Source organism: Motacilla alba, chromosome 3 (assembly GCF_015832195.1).
Source record: "Motacilla alba alba isolate MOTALB_02 chromosome 3, Motacilla_alba_V1.0_pri, whole genome shotgun sequence".
NCBI classification, from domain to species: Eukaryota; Metazoa; Chordata; class Aves; order Passeriformes; family Motacillidae; genus Motacilla; species Motacilla alba.
The window spans coordinates 93995016-94021908 of record NC_052018.1 but is presented as its reverse complement, the minus strand read 5'-3'; the positions used below and the strand labels follow the sequence as shown (position 1 = coordinate 94021908).

The window sequence follows — 26893 nt, the reverse complement described above, 5'->3', positions numbered from 1 at the left end:
TTAGTCCCCCAAACTTGATAGCAGAGGTTTTAGCTTGTGTGCTATCACACACATTCGCTCTCTTCGGGTCCATCACAGGAATTACATTGACTACAATCTGCTGTGTGCCTTAAGGCAAAACCTCAAATACTTCTAGGTTCATTAAGTAAGAAATTTAAACCACTAAAACATAAAATAGCAATGTGTAGACACATTGGCTTATTTTATTTTCAAAATTAAAAGTTCTGCCAGTGGAAAAAAAAAAAAAGGCAAAAAAGCAGCATCTTGTTAAGCTCCAATCTTGCAATTAGCATCATGTGGGCAGACTTCTGCATGAGCAGATCTCATTGCTGGTTTGGGGACCAGTACTCCAGAGCGGCAAACACTGAAATACTGACTTAACTTGACTGTTAAGAGTAGGCTTGCTGAAATTAATGGTGCTTTTCATTTCAGTAAAGAGTGTCTGTGTGTATAAAAGATGGAGTTTCAGCTTTTTAATTTCATTATGAGAGAATGAATTATTCATATGCATTCTACAAAAAACCAAACAAAATTTTAAAAAGTACTTTTCTACCTCCACTGCTTCTCTGAAGTATTTTCTTCTTAGATAACCTCTCCACCACTTCTGTATCAAAGTCGCCATTTTGCTCAGATGTCTAAAATGAAACATATTAACAAAGTAATTAGTTTTTCAGACTTCAGACCTATTAACTTTTCATAATAATAAAAATAACATACAGTGTATTATGCATCATACAAATGACCACTACAAGCATACTTTATACATATACATGTATATATACACATATACATATATACATATGCACACACACCCACGCACATACACATATAGACCATTATATATGTGTGTTTATTCATACACACATACTTTTGTTTTTGGAAAACATGGGTTACTGCAAACTTACCTGTATACTATTAGAAAAGTTTAATGAAAAAGCCTTACAAATTTAATTTGCATAATAAATTGTTTCATTTTCATGGTTTTAACCAACGAATCTGACCAGTTCAGATTTTTTTCTGTCACATGCAACATTTTCACAGCTACACCATTTTTTGACATATTTGACAAAACCTACTGACACTTGAATTTTTAGATACTTTTTTCACTTTTAGACACCTTTTTGCTTTTATAAAATTTCACCTAGCTTAATTGTGAATGTTTACTTTGTCCTTAATTAACTAATTTATATATAGACATACATGTTGCTACTAAAAATTTCATAATTGATGTCACATAAATTTTTGCGGAAAATGATTGAATCATTACTTTGGGACATAGAAAAAGCTGTACAGGGGATCATTCATACCACCTAACTATGGACATTAAACTTATAAGCCTGCACTCCACTCAGTGAAGACAATTTCAAAACACTGAGAATTGGCTACATTGAGCCTGTGATCCTAAGTAAGCCAGAGACAATCACAGAATTATAGACTCAATCAAGGTTGGAAGAAACCTTCAAGATGATCTAGTCCAACTTTCCACCCAACAGCACCATAATCACCCCTAAATCATATTCCCAAGTGCCATATTCAGACACATCTTGAACTTCAGGTGATGGTGACTCTGCCATCTTCCCAGGCAACCCATTCCAATGCCTAATAGTTCTTGTATTGATTTTTTTTCCTAATATCTCATCTGAACCTCCTCTGATGCAGCTTAAGTACATTTCTTTTAAGTGCACATAATGACTGCAGCCTATCTTCCTATGAGGGAAATATTGGCCATTAAGTAGCAAATGTTATTTAAGCTAATAATTCTTTAGGTTTCATACAGTCGATCCGGATGATGTACAATTAATTCCAACAGGCAAGAGGTTAAACTAGAAGATGTAACAATCCCTCTCCCTCAACCGCCCAGTTTTATGAAGATACAGAAGTTTGAGCAGATGAGTTTGGCCAGCTGGGCTTATGACCTAAAAAACGGAAGAGGGCTTTCTGGGAGAATGGACCAACCACAGTTTCCAGGAAATTTGTAACAATGTTATAAAATCATAGAATCACTGAGGTTGGAAACTACCTCCAAGATCAAGTCCAGTGTTGATATGGCATTTCCCAGAAAAAAAGCTGTTGAAGGGTCTTGAAGGGGAAGCCACATGAGGAATGGCTGAGGTCACTTCTGTTCAGCCTGAAGGAGACTGAGGAGAGACCAGTGCAGTCCACACCTTCCCCACAAGTGGAAGCAGAGAGGCAGGCACTAATTTCTCTTTGGTGACCAGTGACAAAGAGGGAGTGGGCTGAAGCTGTGTTGGGAAGATTTACATTGGATATTAGAAAAAGTTTTTCACTCAGAGGGTGGTTGGGCTTTGGAACTGGCTTCCCAGAGAAGCAGTCACAGCCCAATTCTGCCAGAGTTCAAAAAGCATTTGTACACTGCTCTCATGCACATGGTATGACTCTTGGGATTGTCCCGGGTAGAGCCAGGAGTTGGACTTTGAAGGCACTTGTAGTCCCTTGCAACTCAGGATAGTCTATGTTTCTACATGAAAAGTCTTTGAAACAGCATATCCAAGGGACATCTAGATATTTCTTTTTCTCCCACTCATAACAGGATTTCTTAAACAATACTGTGTATCTATTCTGAAGATAATTTCCATGCTTTCTAGCATCATGACTTTTTAATTGTATACAGTTCTGAAAGTCAAAAATTGTTATTTCTTACAATGACACAGCATATATTTAATTCTGTTAAAAAACTGGGTAACAGTTATTGCCTTTTTTTTTTCAAAATGCTCCAGTTTTATTAACATCAAGTAATACCACAAGAAATTTAGATGGAAAATTCAGTGCTAAAACATGGATTAAGATAAGCTTGATATACTACCTCAGATAGGCTCGGACAACACATGCTCGAAACCAGCGCTGGATCTTGACAGCAGCTTTGTAGTTTGTTTTTCTGTCTTCATCTATAGCTCTGAAAAAATATAAAAGTAGTAATATTTCTCAGCATGGTAACGTAGAATCAAAGCAAAAATATTATTCTAAATACACTTTATTGTTGCAGCTTGGGATCCTTTTTACCAAGTTTTTCACCTTTAATACTACATAATTCAGTGCTAGAGCAGAAGAATTTAATTTACATTAGTTACATGGTATAGCAATGCTGCAATGGCCCTGACAAGGGGAGAGAATGATGAGGTAGACTCCATCTTATCAGAAGGCTAATTAAGTACTTTATTACACTATATTATTCTATACACCTAAAACTGAATCTGCCACGCACACAACTGCACAGAACTCCACTCAGCATCTGATTGGCCCGTGACTGTCTCGTGACAGACCGAACACACGCACACTCTCCTGGCCCTGATAGGCCAAGGGAACAAATCATCCTCACTTTGGGTAAACAATCTCCATATTGCATTCCACTTTGGCACAACACAGGCACAGCAAGTGATAAGAATTGTGTTTTCTCTTTCTCTGATGTTCAGGGAATGTGAAACCAAGAAATATTCCTGGGAAGAACTCTGCCTTGCTTTTCTCTATGAAGAGAATGTGGCAACAGCATAGTATGCAGGTAACAAAGAATATTGCAGCTCGTAGAGGATGTGTGTTTCGGGAGTGGGTATTTCTTATTCCCATACAATACTTAGATACATGTCAGCATGTCACATGGACTTCTTCCATTGTAGGTGAAATATGTGGATAATGCTTTAATGATAGTTAGGCCTGAGTTACAACAAAAATCACATAACTGTATAAAACTGCAAATCTAAAGTGTTTGTGACAAAGCTAAAAGTCATGTAAGGAAGACCATGAAACTAAAAGAGATTAAAGAAACATATTGTTAGTCTGGAGAAGACTTTTCAGAGAGTTCAGGAAGAAATTATGAGATTTAATGCTGAGGGGTAGAATTCAGCCATGAGATGTCCTCTAGCTTTTATTCTTCTTTTGCTTGTTTCAAAATGTCAGTAACTGACAAGTCTTTGAAATTAAAATTAAGTTTTAATTTTCATTGATTTTTATTCTTTCCCATTTTTATTACGAACACAGTCACCAAATTCTTTAATTTGTTACACCTATTAAAAAATAACATGTAGGTTACTATTAGTTTTCTTAATTAGCTCTCCTAACAAAGTTTCATGTCAACGTTAATTGCCTCAGTAAATACCAACAAGATTATTGTTTATCTGATAAATTAGGATTATCCTCATTATATGTCTGAAAATGAAATGAATTGCAGATTTACTACCAGAGATCAAGAAACATTAGCTCCACTCATTTTATATCATCTGGTACAGCCTGTGCTCTCAAATCATATTAAATGGGCACAAATTTTCACTGTCTGATGTGCATCAGACATTCTCAGTGTCTGGGAAAACTCTGGGAAACAAGCTTTTTTACCTAAAAATGAATCGTTTTCAAAATGGCTAGAGAGTTTTCTTGTTCCTTTCCTGTGCAGCTTCCCAGTCTTCAACAGGAAGCAGACACCTCCAGAATACTTTTCCTTAGAGGAAAATTATTTTTATCGAAAGAGTATGAGTGATTTGGCCCTGGACAGGCAGCCACAATTACAGCTTGGAAATGAGGGGGATATGAGACTGGCTGTGTCAGAGGTGCCAGCTCCAATCCCAGTCCTATCCACTTGGCAGTAACAAGAGTCTTCTGGAAGCGCAGACTCCTCTCTTACTCCCTGATAGATTTTTCCTAGTTGGCATTCAGCCTTGCCTGGCCAGGATGGGAGAGAGGTCCTTGTAAAGTTTATTGAAGCAAACCAACAACAGAGTTGTTTTTCTTACAGGATAGTTCCACAAACACTTCCAGCTGCCCTTGCCAGCAGAAGTGTTTCAAGGTGTAAGTTTCTCAAGCAGGTATCTGCATCTGCCCTTTTGATCAGATTGTCCAGCTGTCATACCGCTTGAATTAAGCTCTTGAGAGTCACAGATTCACAAAGGCTGTACTGAAAGTTAAAAACTTAAAAAGGCCTACTCAAGCACCTGACATATAGATACTACAGTAAATAAAAGTAGGTTCTTGAATGAGTAGAGTGGTAAAATTGCATAACATTTAAGGGAATGAATTAATGGATCTTGTATATCTTTATCCTTATGCTAAGGGTATTTCTCAAAATGCAGGCTCATGGTATTCTTGCACTGTGGCATCATTGGGCAAGTTCTTCCCTAGAAAGGTGCTTTCCCTAAAAAGTCAGATTAGGACACCTCATATCTCTCACATAAACAGAGTTCAGCATAAAGCACAACAGGAATGTTATTAAGATCAGAAAAACATTACTAAGACTTGATGCTGCGCTGGACTCTTTGAATCCTCTCATTTGCATTCCCAGCTGCAAATCTGAATATTCTGAAACTAATGGACAATAGCCTATTCTTAAAAGGGAAACAATTCATTTTTGGAGAGCTCTGCCAAAAAAGAAATCCCCAAACAACAAGCAAGCTGCCCTCCAATGGATTTCCAAGTCTGGCTCAGACTGCTCTTTCTAACCTGAAATATGTGAAATACAAGTATAGCCTCCTGCAACTGACGTTTGTTTAGTGAACTGCTGTGTGTACAGCCACAAGAGTATGAGTGAAAGTTCAGGCAAAGAACAGAAAAACACAACACTGTACATGCAGGCAGGACTTGATCTCTGTAACTTTTAGGGATGTTCAGGAGCTTTGTTATTCATGCTAATGATGTTGTAATTAGATTCAAAAATAAATTATTCATTAATTAGTGAAGAAAAAAACCTCAACTGTGCTAAACATGTTTGGTGTTTTTTTATGTTTGAGCTTTTTCATTACACATACAGGAATAGCGCAGCTGAATGAAAGGATTTATAAGACAAATCTCTGCAATGTTTAAGTGAGTCTTACAACTGTCAATTTCCAAAAATCTGGTCTGGAAAAAGTTGGCCACCACCATTCTGGGAGTCAGAAAACTCGGCACAAAGCATCCCAGTTGGTGAGGACAAGGGTAACAGATCTGATCGGGTATCTTTCAATTAACTTAAAAAAAAAAAATTAAAATAAGCAGTGTCTGCAAGAGGACAAACGTTCAGCCACAGTCACAGATCATCGCGAGGGATGCTCAGGGAAGAACAGCACCTCTAGGGCAGGACAGAGGCAGGAGGCTCCAGAGGCAGGACCGGGGGAAGGAGGTCGGCTCCCGAGGCGGGAGAGGGCGGAACTTGCGAGGCTCCTCGCGTTTCAGGAGTTTACAGATGCTAATTTTCCCTCAAAATTATCAGGGGGAGGGGGAAGAGTGGGACACTCAGTATTTTCTGTGTATAAACGGGCCCCTTAAAGACGTTGCGCTGCGGCCACCAGGTCGCTGTAGAAATATTGGGGGAAAGGCGATGGGTTGGTGCTCTCGGGAGGGATTTTAAAGCGAAATATTTTCACAGAATCGTGTAATCACAGAGTGGGTCAGGCTGGGAGGGACCACAGTGGGTCATCTGGTCCAACCCCCCTGCTCAAGCAGGGTCATCCCAGAGCACACGGCACAGGAATGTGCCCAGACGGTTCTTGAATAATTCCAGTGAGGAAGACTCCACACTCTCTGTGGTCAACCTGTTCCAGAGCTTGGTCACCAGCTCAAAAAAAGTTCTTACTCAGATTGAACTTGCAGTGCATCCAGTTTCTACCCATTGCCATTTGTCCTATTGCTTGGCACCGCCGAGAAGAGCCTGGTCCATCCTCGTCACACTCTCCCTTCACATACTTAGAGACAGGGATGAGGTTCTCTTTCACTCGTCTGTTTTCGAAGCTCAGTAGGCCCAGCTTTCTCAGCCTTTGCTCGTAAGAGGGATGCTCCAGTTCTATAATCATCTTCATAGCCTTCCACTGGATCTTCTGCAGGAGGTCCGTGTCACCCTCACACTGAGGAGCCCAGAACCGGACAGTTTCCAGGGGGGCTGCCTCCATCTCGTTGCCGGCGGAGAGCGGGGCCCGTCCGCCCCAGCCCAGCATAAGGCGGTGTATCCCGCCCCACCTCCGGCACGGCCCAAGTACCTGTTCGTAAGGAAATACTCCTCCCGGAGTCCCGCCAGCCTCTCCTGAAGCCGGGCCAGGGCGGCCATGCTCGCTCCCTCCTCCCGTCCGCAAGACGCTGCCGCCATGGCAACGGGACCGTCCCAGTGCGCTCGGGCGCGGGGGTGTCGCTGCTCCCGGCGGCCCCGCAGCCCGGCACGACCAGTGCTCCGGGGACAGCGAAAGCTCCGCGGAGCTGTACCGAACCCAGACGGGGATACTGGAGGGCACGCGGCGCCCCTGGGCAGCGGCCGGGCGAGGGAAGGGAAGAGGCGAGGTGGTCGCGTCCGGCTTCCTCCGGTACCGCGGCTGCTTCCGGGCTCTCATCATGGGGGACTGAGGAGCAGCGCCGGCCGCCCGCGTCCTCCCCGCCCGGCCCGGCCCGAGCCCTCCCGCCCTCGCCCCCCCCCCCCCCCCCCCCCCCCCGCCTCCCCTCGCCCAGTCTCTGCGAAGCGGCGCCAGCCTCCTCGGGGAGCGGCCGGGGGAGGCGCCGGGTTCATGTTCCGGGTCGCTGAACCTACCCCGACCCGAGCTCAGGCGGCGAGGCAGAGCTGGTAAGCCCGGGGGGGACACACGTGTGCGCCGCCCCTGCCCGGCCGCGGGGCCGCTCTCTGCGGGAGGGGGTCCGGACACCGTCTCCGCGCCACGGGCGGGGCGTGGGAACGTGGGGGCGAGTGGTGGCCCTGCTGCGGCCGGGCCTCCCCTCCCCGCTGCTGGCCCTTGCGCTGGGGGGAAGTTGATGGAGCTCGCCCCAGGCCCCCGGGGGACGAGGCGCTGAGGTCCGAGAAGTGCCACCGCCGTGTCTCGGCGGCTGGAAGTGTTTGTGAGCGAGCAGTGGGCTGGAGGAAGAAACTTCCCCGCCTTATTGAAAAAAGGACAGTGGGCGAAAGATAAATCAAAACTTTTGTCCCAAGCTTAGTTAGGTTTTCCTGTCTGTTTGTGTTTTTCCAGTAGTGGTAGACTCTCTAAGGCCTAAAGCCCTTGCAGCGCCTGCAGCTGAGCATCCAGTGCGGTGTGTGTTTCCTCCTCTAAAGCTTTTCTGCTGCAAACCAGGAATCAACAAGTGCTGCTACAGCCATCGAGCAGGGAAAGTATGGGTAGTTCTCCTGCTAAAGAAGTTCATAGATTTACTGTTTTATGTAACTCCTTATGCTAGCATAGTGACCTCAAAAGCCATAATTTTTTTATTGTAGCACTGTAAGGAGGGAAGGCTGAGTAACAAAATAGAAAAGCTCAGTTCTGTTAGTAGGCCATGCAGATATAAAGACTGGTAGTAGAGAGACTTAATGGAAGCAAGGTGTTCCAAGCAACCAGCTGAGAACATTTCATTTTTTTCCTGAAATCTTTGGTATCCTGTGATATGTTTGGTATCAACTGGTGTATGTAGCTTCTCTCTTGTTTCACTTATTAATGGAAGCAAGGAGGATTGTGATGGGGTTTTGTTTGTGGGTTTTTTTTCCAAAGGTTGATAACATCTTGTTGAGGCTATGTTACCTATACAGAGACCTGCTGGTAGATTTCCCTGCTGAAATAGACTTGAAATAGATTTCCTTTCATCTTTTTCTTTGTTCTTTTCTGAGGATGGGGAGGAAGGGGAAGGGAAAGGTTTAGTGCTTCATTTCTCCTCCACTTTTGCTGATACCACCATTTTTTTCCCCGTGGGTATTTTTTTCTCTATGCTTTTCTAAATGAAAAAACTCAAAGAGAGATTTTATTTGCCCAGATGCTAATTATTTGCTAGAACAAGTTTTCTGGTGTTGCTAAGCATCCAAATTTGCCTGGTGTAAATATAACAACTTCTGTTGGTGTAATTCAGAATGTTTCAGAGAACGGGGTATACTCCAGTGGCACAAGTATTTTTATTTGAGTATTAATGCTGCATACTATGGAAACATTGCCCAAGACATTCCAAACACATATGTGTGTTCTGTCAAAGTCTTCACTATTTATTTGACCTGTCATTTGTCTTCAAATTTTATTATTTTGTGTCTACATTTAGTAATTTAGTTCCAGAGGCTTCTAGAGTGGCCCTCAGGAGCATGAGGTGTAGGCATATTTTTCTGTAATTGTCATCATACAGTAATGATATTACTTATGCTAGTACACTGCTCAGAGGCGTTCAATACAGAGGAAAAGATTGAAATTTTGCCCATTAAAAATCTGACCACTCCTCAGAGCTGCTCTCTTATTTTTCTACACAAGTTATTCCAGAAACTGTCTGCTAAAGGAGGCCTGTTTGAGTGGGATGCAGGAAATTACTTTTTACAGTGTCTAATACTTCATGTAGAAAATTAAGAACTTGTGCTTTCTAAAAACATTAAAAGAGCCTGAATAGGTGAGCAGGTTCAGAACAGCCACAGAGTAAAATTTTTCACTTTAGGTGGTAAAGCTCCTCCAAAGCAGAATGTTTTTTTAATTGTGAGTTCACGTGGCAATTTAAGAATAGTTTGCAGTTTGGATACTTGCTGGGCATTCTGAATCTTTTGATAATGACTGTGGTGCTTTAGCCTATTACCATGATTTGACAGGTCATGTGATTTGGCACCTTGGCAATTAATTAATGAAGTCATACTTCTGAAAAGGGCAAGCATATCAGTAAATGGCAGCAATGGGATTGCAAGAATTGCTCCTTCTCATGATAAATTGCTCCAAATCTCATTTCTGGCTGACCAATTCATTTGTGTTAGAGCCTTGTTGAATGTAGTTCATGTCAGCATCTTTCTGACTGTATGCTATTGCTCTGTACTGAACACTTTTACACTTTCTCACTGTTAATATGGGTAGACTGATAGTATTTATTGTTGTGCCTTCTGAGATAAGCAGCAGTTTCAGAAGAGTCAGATGGACTTACTGCAAATTAGCCTGGTCCTAATTTTTAGCGGGATAAGCAGTATAACAGGTGACGAAATTACATCATTCCTGAAGTACTTGGTATTGTATAAGACAGAATTACAGAAATGGTCAGGCTGGAAGGGGCCGCAGTGGGTCATTTGGTCCAACCTCCCTGCTCAAGCAGGGTCATTCCAGAGCACAGGGCACAGGATTGCATCCAGATGGTTCTTCAGTATCCCCAGTGAGGAAGACTCTACACTCTCTGTGGTCAGCCTGTTCCAGTGCTTGGTGCCCTGTACAGTAAGGAGGTTCTTCCTCGTGTCTGGAAAATTCACAAATGCTTATGTCCAAAAAGGAGACAGAGGAGTCCTGCAACTTTATTAGACTAAAGGGAGAGAGAAAAAAAATGTGTCCACCAGGGCACACACCCGTGGCATTTTCTAGGGGTTTTGGAGGGTGCAGCCTCCTTTTATCCTCAACTCCCTTGCCCCCTTCCTTTCCCCGTTGTCTGAGGCACTAGGAAGGTACAGCCTTCCCGAACTACCGACCACATAGTCCCCCCTTGAACCTACTATTTTACCCCGAAGTTCAGAAACTCAGGCTTGTGCAGATTGCCACTTGTTTGTTTCAGGAGCCAAGCTGTCTGGGCTGTGCAAGGAACCTGCTCCCCACAGTTAGAAGAAGAGACATTAAGCCCCCTTTCAAAGATGTTGACACCCACACCTTCACCCATGAAATTGTTTGTAAAGACATCAGCTTTCCTCTCAACCCCTCCTCTTCTTATTTCTCAGTTTGTCTTCACAAACTCTAGTTATTATTAACTTAACCCTTCCTAACAACCAGGAGCATTTGAAACACACCCTCCCAACTTTTCCACGTCTTGCTTCTGCACCTGGTGTGGCAAGTAAATACAGGTAGTTCTTTTGCCCTGCAGTGGTGGTTGATATAGGATGGAAAGCATGGCTTGTGCTGTAGCTTTGCATACCTGGTCCAGGTATGTGCCAAAGGATATAACTAGGTGTGGATGTGGAACTGGATGCTTTGTCCACCTCTTAGTGATGGCTTTTTAATGACGGGGAGTTTAAATAGTCTAGGCACAGCTTCAGTTTTGTGCTCATAGAATCGTTAAGTTTGGAAAGACCTCTGAGGCAGAGTCTGTTACCTCAGACTCTGACCATTCTTTCCCATTTTTTTTCTGTGTAATGAAGAAATTTTTCCTAATATTAAATTTTTCTAAGCTTCCCCTGGTGCAGCTTGAGCCCATTTCCTCATCTGTTACCTAGGAAGAAGGGAAACATAAACTTCTCTGTAACAGAGGTTTATCAATGATTTCATAATCTACCATAGTCTCTTGCCAGCTTTTTAATAATTTTTACTTAATTATGTTGCTTTCCCCTTTGTGTGTCCCAAGAACCATGAATAGTTCTCTTTTTTGAATCTGTAAATTCTTCAAGTAAAGCAGTGAGATTTATCACGTGCTGCTCTCTCCCAAATACTTGCACCTCTTCAATCCAAATTTCAGTCACATTCATTAATAAAGCAGAGCTCTCAAAATCAGTGCTTCTAAGGCTTTTTGAAATAACTTCTGAGGTGGAGAAATGGGATTCAAATTAGTACCTATCTGAAGATAAAGGTACTCTGTGGGTACAGCTGAGACATCAGAAAATCTGTGTGGGAAAAGATTATTGGAAGTCAGGTTTTTTAATCCCGAGGTTGAAGGAACTATTTGATTTCTCTTGTGCTTTTAGCTTGTGATCAAGGTGGTTTGTGAAGGAAGCAAAACTCATGGTTCTTTTTGGAATTGATGAAGCACAGATGCAGCATGAATTTAGCTGCAAGAAGCCCCAGTCATGTTTAACAGAAAAGGTATAGAACTAGAAAGTAAATGTAAATGCATCTGTTGGTTTGGCAAGATGTAATGCCTCTTAAGAGTGGTGCAACTAAATTAACTTTTCCATTAGTGTGTGTTTGTTAAATATTTTGTGAGCAATCAGAGCTCTCCATTGTTATGTGCTTTAGGTGTGAGGTGAACACAAATGATTCTTAATTTTCACTGAAGAAGTGAGTGCCCATTATTTCCATTAGGATTTTCAGTTTAAGTATTTATACTGAACAGAAGCTATGTGATCTGTTTTGGAGCAGGTGAAAGCAGTTATGCTGTTCCCTGCAAGCAGGACTTACATGGTCTGTTCTGGCAAGGGTTACAGAGGAAAGGGGTCAGTCTTTGGTGAACTACATTAAAATTGCTTCAGATAAATGTAAAGGTCAGTGTAGACAAACTAGATTTTCTTGTAGTAAAGTAGGATCCTCTCCTAGTGAGGACATTACAGTTTATTGCTAGCTGTGGGCTCTTGCTGTAACAGCATTTTTATAGCCTTATGTGAGTCGTGCTCATCTTAATATTTTATGTACCTCAATATATTGTTCTACATTCGTTGTTATAACCTTTGAAATTTCTTATCTTACTGAACACTGCTGATATTCACTGGTAATGTCCTCAATACTTCTTGTAGTTATTTTTCAACTTTTTTCAAATGCAAATATTTTTGTTACAGTCCCATCTGCAGCAGTGATTAAAATTGCTTCATAGGCTTGACAGCTGGTTGTGAACAATAGAGAAAGTTTCAAAACTGAGTTTGTCTGATAAATAATGCTATAATAGAAACGAGCTCCTGAATTTTTGGAGATAGAACAGTTACTCTAAAATCTATCTGGCTGCAACTACATTTGTTTGGGGTTTTTTTCCTTCAATTATAGCAGGAGCACCAATAAAATTAAGTAAAAAAGATTTTTTGGGTTTTTAGGAAAAGGAGTTTTAATGTGGACCACTGGCATGTTGAAAGTGGAATGTGAATAGAAAGCTGAAGTGGTTTGTGTTTGCATTCTCAATCTATTGCAAAGAAGCTTGCACTGTCCCAAATCGATCTAGTAATTATCGTAATCACCCTAAGGAAGCATGTTGAAATAATTAAAATATTAATTTGTCTGATCTGTGTAGGAGATGATGCAGTTATGATAAAGTTATATTATACATTGGGCCATGGCTGCAGTTTTTAGGGCAAATAAGGTCACTGCTCTGTACAAATCTTCATTCAGGAGTTTCAATGAAGATACTTGATATTCAGTAGAAAATTAGTAGAAAAGATTAATTGCCAGAATGCATAATATTCAAAGTCAAAGTCTGATGGAAGTTAAGTCGTTTTACTACTCCGGTCATTTAAGAATCTTTTTATCCCTTTACTTCAAAACACTTGAGGATGTTCACTTTTCTTGAGTTTCGTCTTTTGATCTGGAACCATCTGTGTTGCAGTATTTTGGGAGGAATTCAGGGCAAGTTTCATTCAGATATAGAACTCAGAGCTGGATATATTGTTTTTAATCTTGAAGTATTTTGGAACTAAGGCAATTTTACCACCATACTCGTGCCATTAACAGGAGTAAATTGGTACGTCCACTGTAGGAGCTGCATTGATTTTAGTGACATAGTTATCCATACAGATTAGGGATACTGAATTGAAGCAATTAATCATAAATTACGGTGCAAGGCATTAGTGTCCCTGTCTTCTCTTTCCTTTTTGCTTTGTGCTGCAAGATCACTAAGAGAATGGGCTGCAAGAGATTTATATAAGCTAGTTCATATTCTGGCAGGTTAGCAGAAATCTGTTCATTTGGAGAGTTAAATCTGAGTTTAAGACTATAAGCTCATGTTTTAGTGCACCTCCACTTCTGTCAGTTTGCCATAGATGCAAAAGTGTGTAGCAGGAAGGGCTGGGCAGGTGTTTGAGGGAATTGGTGTCTCAAATTAACCCAAATGTGCTGCCATTTGTCTGTTGAAGTGTTATGGCTTCTGTAAAATGACTGCAGAAAAGCCCCTTACATCTCTAGGGCATGTAATTTGTGATACGTGCGCCTCTGGGGATTTCCTGTCCTCATGGGGATTTAACAAGAGGGCTAAAGGGGTGAGTGCCCTCCCACTGCAGCTACAGCCATGGAGAAACATGGGGTAGTGGATCTGTTTAAGCATGTTGTGAACCAAATGGATTAAGGAGAAAATGTTGCACTTTTCCAGAGCTGTCTCACCATTTACAAGATGATATAATTCTGCTGTACTAAGAGCCAAAGAAAACATTAAGAGGGAGTAATATGACTAGAGGTTACATCAGGACAGGAAAAGAGGTATGGGAAATGATGCAAGTGATACAGCAGTTTCAAGAATCCAAAATAAACTTATATTTCTACCACTTTCTGTATTTTTATTGTTCCTGCAATTGAAATGTTTAAAGTAAGTATTTCTGAAAATGGTTTAAAAGGAGAATATGTAACTTCTTTAGGTAAGATATTTCATGAGCATTTGGATTTCTTCTTAAACATGTTCTTCATTTCTTCCACTAATATTTAACACTGCTCATTCAGCCATCACCTTTGATGTTAGTACCTTTGATGTTGGAGTTTGTGCTAAGTGGCAGAGGGAAGCTGTCTGTGATCTGTCTAGGTTTTCTCCACAGCACCACTGAGTATGTGTGAAAAACTTGTTATTATAGGTTCCTCCAGCCATTTATATTGTAAAACAAGTTGAGAGTCTTGCTGTTGAATGTCCTCTGCATAATTTACTGAATGTACAATGTCTTCCATATATATCAGTTTGTGCAATGTAGTAGCAAGCATGAAAATTATTCTTTGCTTTACCTCGAGGAAAGGGGTCTTCTCATATTTTGACATGAGAGTCTGATTGCTGTGTATATGGAGAAGGTTCTAAGCCTTCAGAGAAGGATTAGAGTTCAGCAGCAATCATTTAATGTTTTTGTAATTACATTCATGTAATGCATGGTGAAGTTACTGAGGCATACTGAGGCAAAGACATGCTAAATGCTAGTGAAATTTGAAGAGGAAGAAGCAAAACATTAAGGAGTTAATTTGACACTGTGTGTTTAGAATTTTTTTCCTTATGCAAGCATGGGATTCAATGGATGCAAGTGCCTACATGTGATAGGAAACCTTGCATTCAATACTCTAGAATTATCTGTAGTTGGGTATTCTCTCAACCCAATATAACTTCATTGAATTGTTATTTTTAAAAAATCAAACAGAGGTCAGCCATTGGGAAAGACTATTTCAAAGACTATTATTTGCTAGTAGGAAAAAAGTCATATTATCCAAGAATTGCTGTCTTAACTTCATTTTAGCATTTAGCCAGCATTAAGAGATAATCGTCCTTAAAAATATTTTATCATAATGAAAGTCTTAAGCAGAACTCATTAATATACATCAAGGAGAATATCATATATTCCATTTCCCATTCTTAAATTTAAAATGTGCTCCTTACCTGCAGTTAGAGTGAATGCTCACTGTTGATGCTCTTGCCATGTGGACTTCCTGACAGTCATATAAGCGTGATGAAATTAATTAAAACCAAACAACAACAGTGAGGCCACAAACCAATGGAGGAACTCCCTGGCTGCCTCTTCTTTCCAAGACAGATGTTTGGGAAGATATCTTTTAAAAGGAACTTATGCTGGTATGCTTCTGTAGGACTGGTTGGCAAGGTTTTGTCTCTTGGCAGAAGGAGTCAATGGCCATCCTATAAAGATTACTTTACCTTGCCTAAGGTGTCTAAAATGATTTTGCCCTATGAAGTTGTTGTAGTTTATGCTTAGCACTTTTTTAATTCATTTGCTGTTTTCTTGTGTGGTTTTTTTCCTTTGAAATCTATAGGCATTTCAGTAGGACTATGGAGGAGCTGGTTCATGATCTGGTGTCGGCACTGGAAGAAAGTTCAGAGCAAGCCAGAGGAGGTTTTGCTGATACTGGAGATCATTCTCGGAGCGTGTCTTGTCTTCTAAAGAGACAGGCAAGGAAAAGGAGGGGACGGAAAAGACGTTCATTTACCACCCATCACCCCTGGGAGACTGGTCACTGCCTAAGTGAAGGCTCCGATTCCAGTTTGGAGGAATCAAACAAAGACTACAGGGACAATCATGCTACCAAGAAAGACCACAGTGATTCTGATGACCAGCTGTTGGTTGCTAAACGTAGGCCTTCCTCAAACTTAAATAACATCAGGGGGAAAAGACCTCTGTGGCATGAACCAGATTTGGCTGTGGACAGTTTGGGAAACAGAACTTTGCGCAGGAGGAGAAAGGTAAAACGCATGGCAATAGATCTGCCATCAGAAGTCTCTAATGCACTGACAAAAACTCAACAGCACGATAACAGCAGAGATCAAGAAATGGACAATAACAATAAATCATACCAGCACCAGGAGTTTTCCAAGAGCAAAGTGAAAAAAAGAAAAGTATCTGCAGCTCGACAAGGTCCAGAAATCTTGGATGAAGGAGTAGTTATAGAAAATGAAGAAGTGAATCAACCAAATAAGGACAAAATGGAATATGAGGAGCAAAAAGGCTCAGATGAGAACATGAGTGACAGGTTATTCTTCCTTTTTCTTTTTACAGAAACCTTGGATAATATTTGTTTGCATTTATTACTGTTGCTTGTATTGAGAATCTTTAGATTTTTTTTCTTGATTCCAGAGTTTAAATTCTAGCATCATTAGTATCTGTTTTAACAAGTTACTCTTATTTTTTTTACATCTACTATTTTTATGTGTTAGTTGTTCAGGTTAAGGAATTCATCATAAAATAGAGAGTGATGTAGCAGAGGAATAACCAAGAAAACTGTTTAGTGAAATAATGTTATAATTGTTTAAAGATCAAGAATAACAAAATACACATATGAATGACACAGGTTTTTCTGGATATTTCGACTGGTAACAGTTGTCAGATAAGAATTTAGTGGTTTTCCAATTTCTAGACATTGGTGCTTTGATTGTTATCTCTGTCAGAAGGGTTGTCAGTGTTTAGAGTCACCATTTAGACAGTATGTTCTGGTGTGTCATGGGCATAAAAAGTCTGCAAGTTGCCAAGGATATACATCATTTACGAAATGCAAAAACCAATTTACAGTTCAGAAACACCTGAGCTTACCATTAGAAAAATGAAGGAATGATGACCCTTTGGCAGTACACCTCATCCATCCATTTCAGACAACAGTCATTCTACAGTGGTAATTGTTTCCAAAGTACTATTTTGACAACACAGTAAGGTGTAAGTCATTTTTCCACTGTACACAGAGGATGTTTATTGCAGGGCCTGGTAAGGCTGGTTTTGTTTATTCCACATGCCAGATTCTGAATGCAGAAGTGTCAGCAAGATAGACACATCTTGAAAGATATAATTTTGATCAGTTCCTTGATGGCACGGATATCCCTGGTTTTGTTTGTAGGATTTATCTATAAACTGTTGAGCCTTTTTCTTACTGGACAGGTAGAATTGAGGTGCAGAGAGTGATTTTGACCAGAGCAGTCAGATTGGTTACTCTAATAATAACAGCATTGGTAAGTGCCTAACTCCAGTTATGGTCAGAAAAGTCCTAAGTCTTTTCGTTATGTACTAGCTCTGTCCCTCACCTGTGAACAAGAAGTAGCTGGAAGAGCTGAATAAATCCCAAACCTTAAACATTTTTCCTTACATGTTAATTACTAGAGCAGAACTCATCCTTCATGGCGGTCAGTGTAGACATCTCCCTTTGACATGCAAGTTAGGAGTCTGTTGTCAGGAAGCCTTTAGAAAATTAGTCTTTTCTTTGACAATACTTGGAGTCTGTTCCTTCAAGTCTGGGATAGATGTTTAAAAATTTCTCTCACACTAGGAACCATTGCATATCTCCATAGTCTTGTTGCATTTTTTATTTACGGATGTCTTATATATGAAAGACTTTCTGTTGTGCTACAAGGGTAACAATTCTTCAACTCAAAAGTTCTGTAGCTAATTTTTGAGTGGAGAGAAGAGTGATCAATAAGGATATTCTCTTGTAGACTCCCAGAACCACTAATCAGGTCAGTCTGAATCTTCCTTCTCAAAAGAAACATTATTGTTTTAAAAGTTGATCTTCCTCTTCAAAATGCTTGATGTTTTTTTACCCCAAATGCTGCTTTTGCTCAAGTCATATTCCAAGTGCTTGTATATGGCCCCAGTAAATAGTCTTTAAAACCATTCTCATCTTCATAGGGTTTTCTGCTCATGCACATAATTGAGATGGTCTGTCATTCTATTGAATTTCTTTCAATGGTCAGCTGTACCAGAAAGTTTTGAAATCACTGAATTAGAAAACTTGCATTTCATAGTGTGATTAGAAATCTGCCATATCTAATGCTCTCAGGTGATACAGTATCAGAATATTTTGTACGTGCATAATTTTAACTTGTTTTAATCTAACTTTACTTAGATGCAATGGTGCCTTTATTAGAGATCATTTAGCTAGAAGAATTTGAAAGAACCAGCAAACTCTTTAAGAAAAGTCTGTTCTGAAAATGAAAGCTTAGATTTTAAAAGGGGAAATGCGATTGTACAAGATACAAAGAGCTAACAAAGCATCTTGGATAACACTTGCACTTCAGCAGCAGTTGCTGGAAGAGGAAGAATAAAAAGTATACAAAGTTGCTTTTGTTTTGTGTGCAATAATGTGTGCAGTAGTATTCAGTGCAATTGTTCAGTAATTCTTAAAAATAGGACTAGTTTTTAGAAGTTTGTTTTGTAGAAACGAAACAAAGCTGATAATTTTTAATGAGAGGTAAATTGCTTGGCTCTAAAACCAGTCAGAAGTTTTCAGTGTATATGTGACATTATTTGAAAATAACGTGTTTTGGACGTGCACATTAAAAATGTTAAATGACACTTCTTTGGTAGTCTTTTATCTCTGTATGTGAGTGTTCAAACACCAAACACCAATAACCAGATTTTAAATGCATGATTCTGAAGTTGGAGTCTTCAAACTCTTGAAGAGTTCTTCAGCAACTTCAAACTCAGCATCTAAATGATCCCAAAGATTAATTCCTGTGAGGATTGTTTTAAGCACTGGAAATTAGATTTTTGTGATCAGAGCTTATCCATCCTTATCCTCAATGTACAACTTTTGGTCAGTTTCAGCCAAATTCAGCAGTGTGTGGTGTTCTGGGTGCTATTTAATTCCCACAGGCTTTGGCACTTGTTTGTGTTTGAAGTGACTGAAGAGAGGTGAAATCTCAATTACCTGTTTTGAAAAAGAAGCAGCAGTGAAGCTCGGAGGCACCACCCACTGTGGCTAGGGGGAAAACAGGAGCTGGTCAGGTCCTGGGGACTGCACAAAGCTCCCATGTCTCATATATAACCAAGGCACCAGACAGCTCATTAGTCATAGGAACTGCAAATGATAAGTATTTCTTCTTTGTTTCCAGAAATATAGAAATAAGGGTGTGAAAGCTTTTTGGATAGCTTAGCTGTTCTTCCAAATTTTTGCTTGCACACACTATTTTCTAGGACTAAAAGGAGTCTGTGGGTTTTTCCGTTTTCATTGAAGTCTTACTGGGAGTGGAATTCTCATTACAAAACAAAGGAATAAGCAGTATACTCTGCAAAATTATATTAAAACTGGAAATATATTCCATCATAGTAGGTTCATGTACTTAGCTATTAGTGTATTAATTCCAGAGGTTTTGAATTTATTCAGTGAAATGACTGCCATGTAGCAATTATCTCAACTGTAATCCCTGCCCAGTGAGACTGTGGTCTGAGGAGAGTGAACACTGTGGCTGCCATGGATATGCCAGTGTTAGTTTGAATTCCTAATTTTTAAGAATTTTTTCAGAAATAGACTGTTCTCAAAACTGGAAATTTTGGTTGGGAATTGGGCTGAAATACCAGGGTTGGAAGATTTCCTGACTTTATTTTAAAACATGAAATTAAACAATAAGTCCACAAGAAGACTCTATGAAGAAGGGATGTTGTTTCCTTTGAAATGGATGTTGTAAAATTGTGCACAATGAAATCTACGGACAGTAAAGCCATCTGTGTTATAATTAAAGTGAGGCTGGGATGTTTGCTAAAAGGGATTTACTAGGACTTGCAATATTAGAAAGTTCAAGTCTTGGTGTCCCTCAAAAAAGATGGTTCCATTCTCCTTGCATAAATATCACCTTACTTCTGCTTAGGGCAATTGTGCAAGTGCTAAGTCTGTTCTGATTCTATTATGTATAAGATACAGTGTGAGTGTTGCTTATGCATCAAGAGTTTGGATAAGCCACAGCAAAGATTAAGGCAACTTTATCTTCAGATACAGAGCTATGTATGTATAGATAGATATATATGTGTTTTAAAAAACCCTGACTGCTTTGTTACCATATTGTGTTTCAAATCCTGTTGGGATGCCTCCCAAAGGAAGATACTAAAAACAAATATATATGCTTATAATTAAATATGAATTAGATGAATTTTATATAGTTCATATGTTCATATGAATAATTAATATAATTTAAAAAACAGAGACTTGCTTTTGTAAGAAATTAGAATTTAAAAGGAAATAATTTCCTCAAATGTACTAGTTATTTGATATAAAAATAATTTAGTATTAAAAAATTAAACTAATTGGAAACAGTTGATTTCAAGTTTAGGACAGCATGCAAATTGTAAGATGAATGAGTATACAAAGGTAAATAGACATAAAGTTCTTGTGATTGACTTGTAGGGGCACATCAAGCATAGCCATAGTATTTATAAAATGTACTTGAATTTTTGTGCTGAACTGAAGCGTTTGGGGTTTTTTTTAAGTTGCTCTACATCTCAAACTAAGTAAAATGTGATAAAAATTTAGGTGGGAATATTACCACCATAACATAGCTACTCTTGTGATAAAAAGTTAAATAAACGGTTTACAGAAAAATCCTTTCATGTGAAACTCAATGAAGTGCTATCTGTGTTACTAAAAGACCAGTGTGATTTACTATTTAGGGACACATGGATTATTGTATGTAACAATGTGCATACAGCAAAGAACTAAATACCTACTCATGTCTTTTAAATTTAGAGATGTGTGTGCATGTTGTATACACACATTCTAATTTTAAGGCCATGCTGGAAGTCATAGCAAAGTAAACTGTGCCTTGTTTTTTTTGTTGTTGATGTTGTGATCCTGAATCATACTTATTTTCTTCAGGGTGACCTTTATTTTGATTTAATTGACTACCTTTGTTATAAACTTTTTCTGTTCTCCCCGAGTAGTACGTCATGAAATCTTAAGGAGTATCTTTTCCAGCATATTTGCAAATGATGTTCCAAAAGGTAATTCGATTTTCAGACTCTTATATTTCATGTGCTGAAGGAAGGCTTAGGCTGCTTTTGATTGAGACTTTCCCTATTTTATTGAGCAGTGGTGTTCCAGGATCAAGCTGAATTGCACAGTGTAAGAAGGGAACAGTGAGCATTTGATGGAAGGAGATAATAAAATGCATCAATTGTATCAGCACCTCGTTGCAGTCACATCTGGCTTACTGTCAGGATACCATTAGATTCCCATGGTTTTATGTGCCAAAAATAATAAATACACTTTGTAGTTAATGGAACTGGGATATTTGCAGTTTGATTAAAAAAAATCATCCTATTTTCTCTCTGATCTCTGTTGGGCTTAAGTTCAATCTGAGCCCAGCCTTGTCTCCTTAAAATTTTACGACTGAAAGATCAATTGTTCTTTTGATCTGTTTCTCTCTTTCTCTTATTACAGTGAATCCAGCAGTCTGAGCAGCAGTGATGCTGGTTTGTTTACCAATGATGAGGGAAGACAAGGTATTGAAACAATCTTTCCCTTCTCTACCCCTCAAACCACATCAGTTGAAATTCTGTGAGCATTACAAGTTATTTCATAGGTTAATTATTGTATTTCAGTTTCTACTACTGTTTTACTGAGTGGAAGTATAGCTTGCTTTCTGGGTTTTTTTATTTTAATGTTAACAGAGGATGTCTTGACTACATGACTTAGTCAAAAGCTATGTTGAGAAACAGCCTCTGTAATATGATAAAGTTACTAAAAACTTGAGCATCTCCTAAAAATCATCTATATTAATTGCTTAGTTCCTCCAATTTTCTGACAGGACTGCTTCTCATGCTATTCTTGAGATGGCTTTTTTCTTTCTTTTCCTCCAAACTGATAGGGTTTTTAATAGTTCTTTTTCATTCACTAGTTTGTTTGAAAATTAATTTCAAAGTAATTTCAAACAAACTACTTTTTCTGCAGTCTAATACTGAGATTTGAGCTGTTTAACATCTTCCCTCTGAAAAAAAATTCTTTAATCTGAAATGCAGTGAAGATTGAAACTTTTCTTTTAGTACATGTAATGTTTTCACATGTTTTTCTGTGATAAAACTATTGAGGATTGAAGTAAAAGCTTGGTATTTTTATCAGCTTTAGTCTTTATTGCAACATATTTACCTATATTATGCTATGATGGAGTAGAAACTCACTATCTTTGACAGATACAAAAATGAGACAAGAAATAGTCTCTCAAGTATTTAAGACATGCTTTTCTGTTGGAAATTTTAAGTTAGTGGTAACAGACGGTATTTTCTTACACAGTTTGCCAAAGACTATTTGAATGTGTGCAAGAAATTAAATCCCGACCTATTCCACAAAACTAGGTTAAAGGAACATTTGGATTTTTTTTTTCTTTTTTTAAAATTTCTAATTCCATTTGGTTTTGTGGGGGTTGGGCTTATCTTCAGTAGGGAGAGGATTTTTCCTACTTAAAACAGAAGTGTTACCTTCCTTGTTCAATGGTAACTTGTGCTACACAAACTGTACCTCCCAGCCTGGGTATCTGATTTGGATTGTGCTAACTCATGTTTTTTTAAGAGTTTAGGTTCTCTTAGAAAATTTAGATTGATTTAGATTATGTTCAGTGCTACAATGCATTAAGTCTTTAAGTATGAGGTGAGTCAAACAGATTTGCTTTTACTTCCCTATTTGAATTTCTCTTCTGACTTGGAATTTTTAAAGCATTTGTTCTCTACATTTATATGTAAGATGATCTATCACACTTCCTAGTTGCATATGTTTTCCAGTACCTTTCTGATATATTTGTATAAATATTTTTATCCTTAAATTCTGAACCATATTATTTAAATCTTTGAATAATATGACTGAAAACATTGCTTTCTGGTTTTCTTATATATTTTGTGGGAAGAGAAAACAGGAGGGATCAGTGACCAGCTGTGTTTTTTCAGTGGTATGGTGTTACCTTTTTTAGCGTTGGTTCTTTAAAGTTGTAGTTCTTAGTTTTGTCTAATATTTGAATCTTGTTTCAGTTTTCAATTTTCAAGCAGAAAGCATTAGACCTGAAAATGTATTCTGAAACACAAACAAGAAGAAAAACAATAAATAAACCTGAAAAGGATATTGTCATGACAAGGCATTATTTTTTCAATCTCTCCTTTGAACTAATAATTTTGTGAGTGTGATCAGAAGACTGTTAGCTTCACCGTGGAACTCAGACACTTTTAAATCTGCATTATAGCTTTGGTTTTGTGAGACTTTTCTGTGAAAGTACTATCAGAGATCCTACTTCAAAACCAAAATTATTGATTTTCTAATAATGCTTATTCCCCCCAATAGTAAATACTAGTAATTTGTACTCTCCTTAATTGAGGTGAGGTTATTTTATCTCTGTGAGTTAATTTGTAGCTGAACTGGGACACACAAAATTGACAAGAATGAAGGAAGGAGAAAGTCAATATGATAGAAGCAAAGGAAAAGCATAGGGGTGATAAATAAAGCTAGAAGAGGACAGGATGAAAATGTATTAAGGGAAGAAATTGCTGGTTTTATTTTATACTTTTAAAGCTAGACTCTAATTTCTGTCCAACCAGTGTCCCTCCTTCAGGATATCTATGTATCTAATCTATATCTAATCTTTAACATCTCTAAATATCTATATCTGTGTTCAGAGCATCAGCATCTTGACCTCATTTGTAGTTCAAATTTTCTGTGCTTGACTTCAGGTTTCTGCTAAGTCAAGTGGAGAAACAGAGATTGATTAATGTTGCCTGGTGAAATACTTGGTTTAAATGATGTGCCTGCCATCACTTAGAAGTTTGGGTAGCAAAGGACAAGAGGTTCCTTTTCTTCTGGGCAACATTTGTTTGTTTTGTGTTTCTGAGATCAAGAGCCGCATCTCATTTATTGCAGACAAATAATATCTATAAAACTTTAATTAATTCCCAAATTCATTGTTTGGGACACACATTCTAGGAAGGTGACTAAAGCAGCAATTTCTTGGTGCATTTGTCCAGTTAAATAAATAGTTGAGTATTTAGTTATGACCTTTGGGGTGCCTGATCTTTTGACCTTTAATATTTTCCAAATTTTTTCAGAAACTATATGGAAATCAATTTTGTTACAGTACCTAATCTTCTGTGGACAGAATCTCAGAAGAGTTCCAATTTTTATAATTTTATTAAGGAAAACCAGATGTAGCTTTAATTGGGATAGTTCTAAATACATTTTAATTCTCATCAGTTGCTATGATAAAATTGTTAAGACTTGAAAATCCTCTCTTCAACTCCAAATATGTGCTGTACCATCTAACATTTTTTAAGACTTCTGTATTCTTTTCCTTTCTCTGTTCCAGTCTTACAGTTTTGTTTGATTTGTTTGGTTCCCATGGAGTCCTCATCTTGTTTGCCCAGCCTTGTTTGCCCTCCTTTTCCAAGTTACCCAAGTGCTTAGATTAGGTCATGTGAGAGGACACAAGCAGCTCTCTTGTTGTGCTCTGTCCACTGTGGTAATTCCTTCTGGCAGAAGTAATTGATGCTCAGTTTTGGCAGGCCCAATGTGGCAAATGTTTTTATTCTGTGAAACATTGCAAACCCTGAAGAGTTAGTCAGCAAAAGCTTAAAGATAATGGAAAATGTTTTGTGATAGTACTGTCAGGGAAGAAAGTAGCTGCTGAACTATTAACAATCCTCAAGTGACTTTTTATGGGTTGTATTTTGTGCAGAGGTTTTCAAAATGGGCATTTTAGGGGTAAGATTTAATAGATAGGAAAAATACTGTGATTCTATCAAGCTCTCAAGTATGGAGGTAGAAAAATCTGCCAACAAAGTAATTGAAACACCTGAACAGCAGCTGAAGCTTATGTATGAGAAATCCTCATGACTTCCCTTTTTTTTTCTTCCTTTTTTCCTTTTGTTCCAGGTTGTATTTTCTTGGCTGTTTTGCAATTATTAAAAACTTTAACAATAAACAGTGGTATGCCTGGTGTAGGAAAATTTTACAAAAATCTTGAACCAAAATGTCTAGTTTTGCATTGCAGCATAAAATAGCAACTCTGTGATAGGCTCAACTAGCAGGATCTCCTGCAGTTTCAAGGCACTGCACAGGTCAAAGGTACTTTACAAGTTAAGATTTCAACACAATGTTAACAAAACTATTGTTATTAGACACTAGGGGATGATAACCTGTTTTGTGCGAAGAAATAGTTAAATTGCAAGGATTTTCTTTAATGAGCTTTATTGCTTGGGTATAGCAAAGAAAACATACTGTATATTCCTGGTTTATCTATACTTGTACACTTGGGGAAATTCCAAGTTGACTTAAGACTTCTTAAGTCATGGCATGCAGCACTTGAAATGTCCTTTAAGATATAAGCAAGTAGGAAGGAATAGTATGTTAATAAAGTGTTAAACAGTTAAAATTGGAGAAGGTCAGAAAATGTCAGAGTTCCACTGTGAATGTGGCTAAGCGTTTAAAGATAGCTGTTCATTATTTTACCATTAAACATATATTCATTACTGTGTCCTATATGAAGATGACCCAGTACTGATTCAGTAGAAGAATTCTAGTGAGGAACGAATTTGGACCTTGTACAGCATGTCAGTAGCTGCACGTGACAGCGTGTGTTTCTCCATATAGAAAAGAATTGGAGTGTGCAATGCAAAGTGAAATCACACCAGGTTTGAACTGCTGTGGCAAATAAGTTTATAGTCTTCGCAGATGGAAAAGAAATAAGATGAAGTTGTTGCATATGACCTAATAGTTGAAATCCTAAATATTTATATAGTGTATCTTTTATATGTATATCTTTTGTCAAGGTAGCTCTGTGAAGCACAAAGAGCAAGATGGAGTGATCCTCTGGGAAGGGGTAACTTCAACTTCTGCTTTCCTGAAACTTCTGGGATGTGTTACAGTGAATATCCTGTTAATTCCAAATGATTATTACAGCTGTTAGCAGTGGGTTTTTTTTTACCTAGAAAGAGATACACTGGTCCTGGAAACGAAACTGAAATCCTGGGGTATTCACAGACCCTGTGCTCTTGTTCTCTGTGTGCGGATTGGTGGATTACGGAGCAGTGCAGTATACGTGGTGTTTGTAGGACACTGATGCCAAACTTCTCACACTAACCTCTCAAGTATGTTGTGATTGTTCTAGGCAAGCACTTATATTGGCTGCTGGTGAGCCTGATCTGGCCATTTAGTAATAAGAAAGAAAGGGAGGTAAAACTCTCTCTTAGTGTGTGGTGGAAAGTTTGTTGTAAAACTGCACTGCTTTAGATAAAGTAAGATTCAGATATAGCTTTTCTGAACATGAAAGTGATGGTGATGCAGAAGGTGTCTTTGTCCATAGAAGAACCACCACAAGCTCAAATAAAAAAAAATTCTAGACTTTTTAAAGAAGAAGGCAAGGAATTTAACATGGGAGCAGTAGTTGGATAAATATGTAGACGTACTAATATGGAGTGAAATTTAGGTAAACAGTTATTCGAGGGAGGGAATGGCCTAAAAATAACTAAAAAAATGTATTAAGCCAGAAACTGGCCTGGAAATTTTAGGATTTAAGTTGACATTTCTGAGCCTCAAATTGACTTTATTGTACTGATCAGCGCAGTTATAATTCAATGTAAATTACTTTGAAGTAATTCCTTCAAGCATTAACCTTACACATAAACAAGTTTGATGTATTTTAAAAATGTGTTTAGGAGGGTGCATGGGCTCTATTTTTGGAGATCTGGTGGTTTTGCTACCTTTCCTGTACCTTGGAAAAACATCATAATTTGCTGTAGTACTGTGCTGAATCAGCATCCTAGGATGAAAGGACAATGTAGTGAATCTGTGGAAGTCAACAATATTGTTTTCAGCTTTTAGTATTCCTAAGATCACATTTGCTATGAAAACTGTGCTGCCTTTGAGAGCTGCAAATTAAAGTAGGATAAAATCTGAGTGTTTGGTTACCAAAC

General features: G+C 38.6%; 2 protein-coding genes across 4 annotated transcripts in view; one reads left to right on the top strand and one right to left on the bottom strand.

The window, feature by feature from the left end:
• The window catches only part of SPATA17 (spermatogenesis associated 17), an 89277-nt gene extending 82190 nt beyond the window's left edge, over positions 1 to 7087 (bottom strand). For 2 of the 3 annotated variants that reach the window (XM_038130427.1, XM_038130428.1), the window contains exons 1-3: positions 6951 to 7087; positions 2825 to 2914; positions 554 to 635 (exon numbers count right to left, since the gene is read on the bottom strand). In XM_038130427.1, the coding sequence (XP_037986355.1) occupies positions 554 to 635; positions 2825 to 2914; positions 6951 to 7057 (279 nt within the window). In that variant the 5' untranslated portion in view covers positions 7058 to 7087. The other variant, XM_038130429.1, reaches the window with a different exon arrangement.
• GPATCH2 (G-patch domain containing 2) overlaps positions 7002 to 26893 on the top strand; it is a 127446-nt gene continuing 107554 nt past the window's right edge. Inside the window, exons 1-3 of the mRNA XM_038130426.1 lie at positions 7002 to 7522; positions 15513 to 16226; positions 21390 to 21451. Of these exons, the coding sequence (XP_037986354.1) occupies positions 7017 to 7522; positions 15513 to 16226; positions 21390 to 21451 (1282 nt within the window). The 5' untranslated portion in view covers positions 7002 to 7016. The remainder of the gene's footprint in view (positions 7523 to 15512; positions 16227 to 21389; positions 21452 to 26893) is intronic.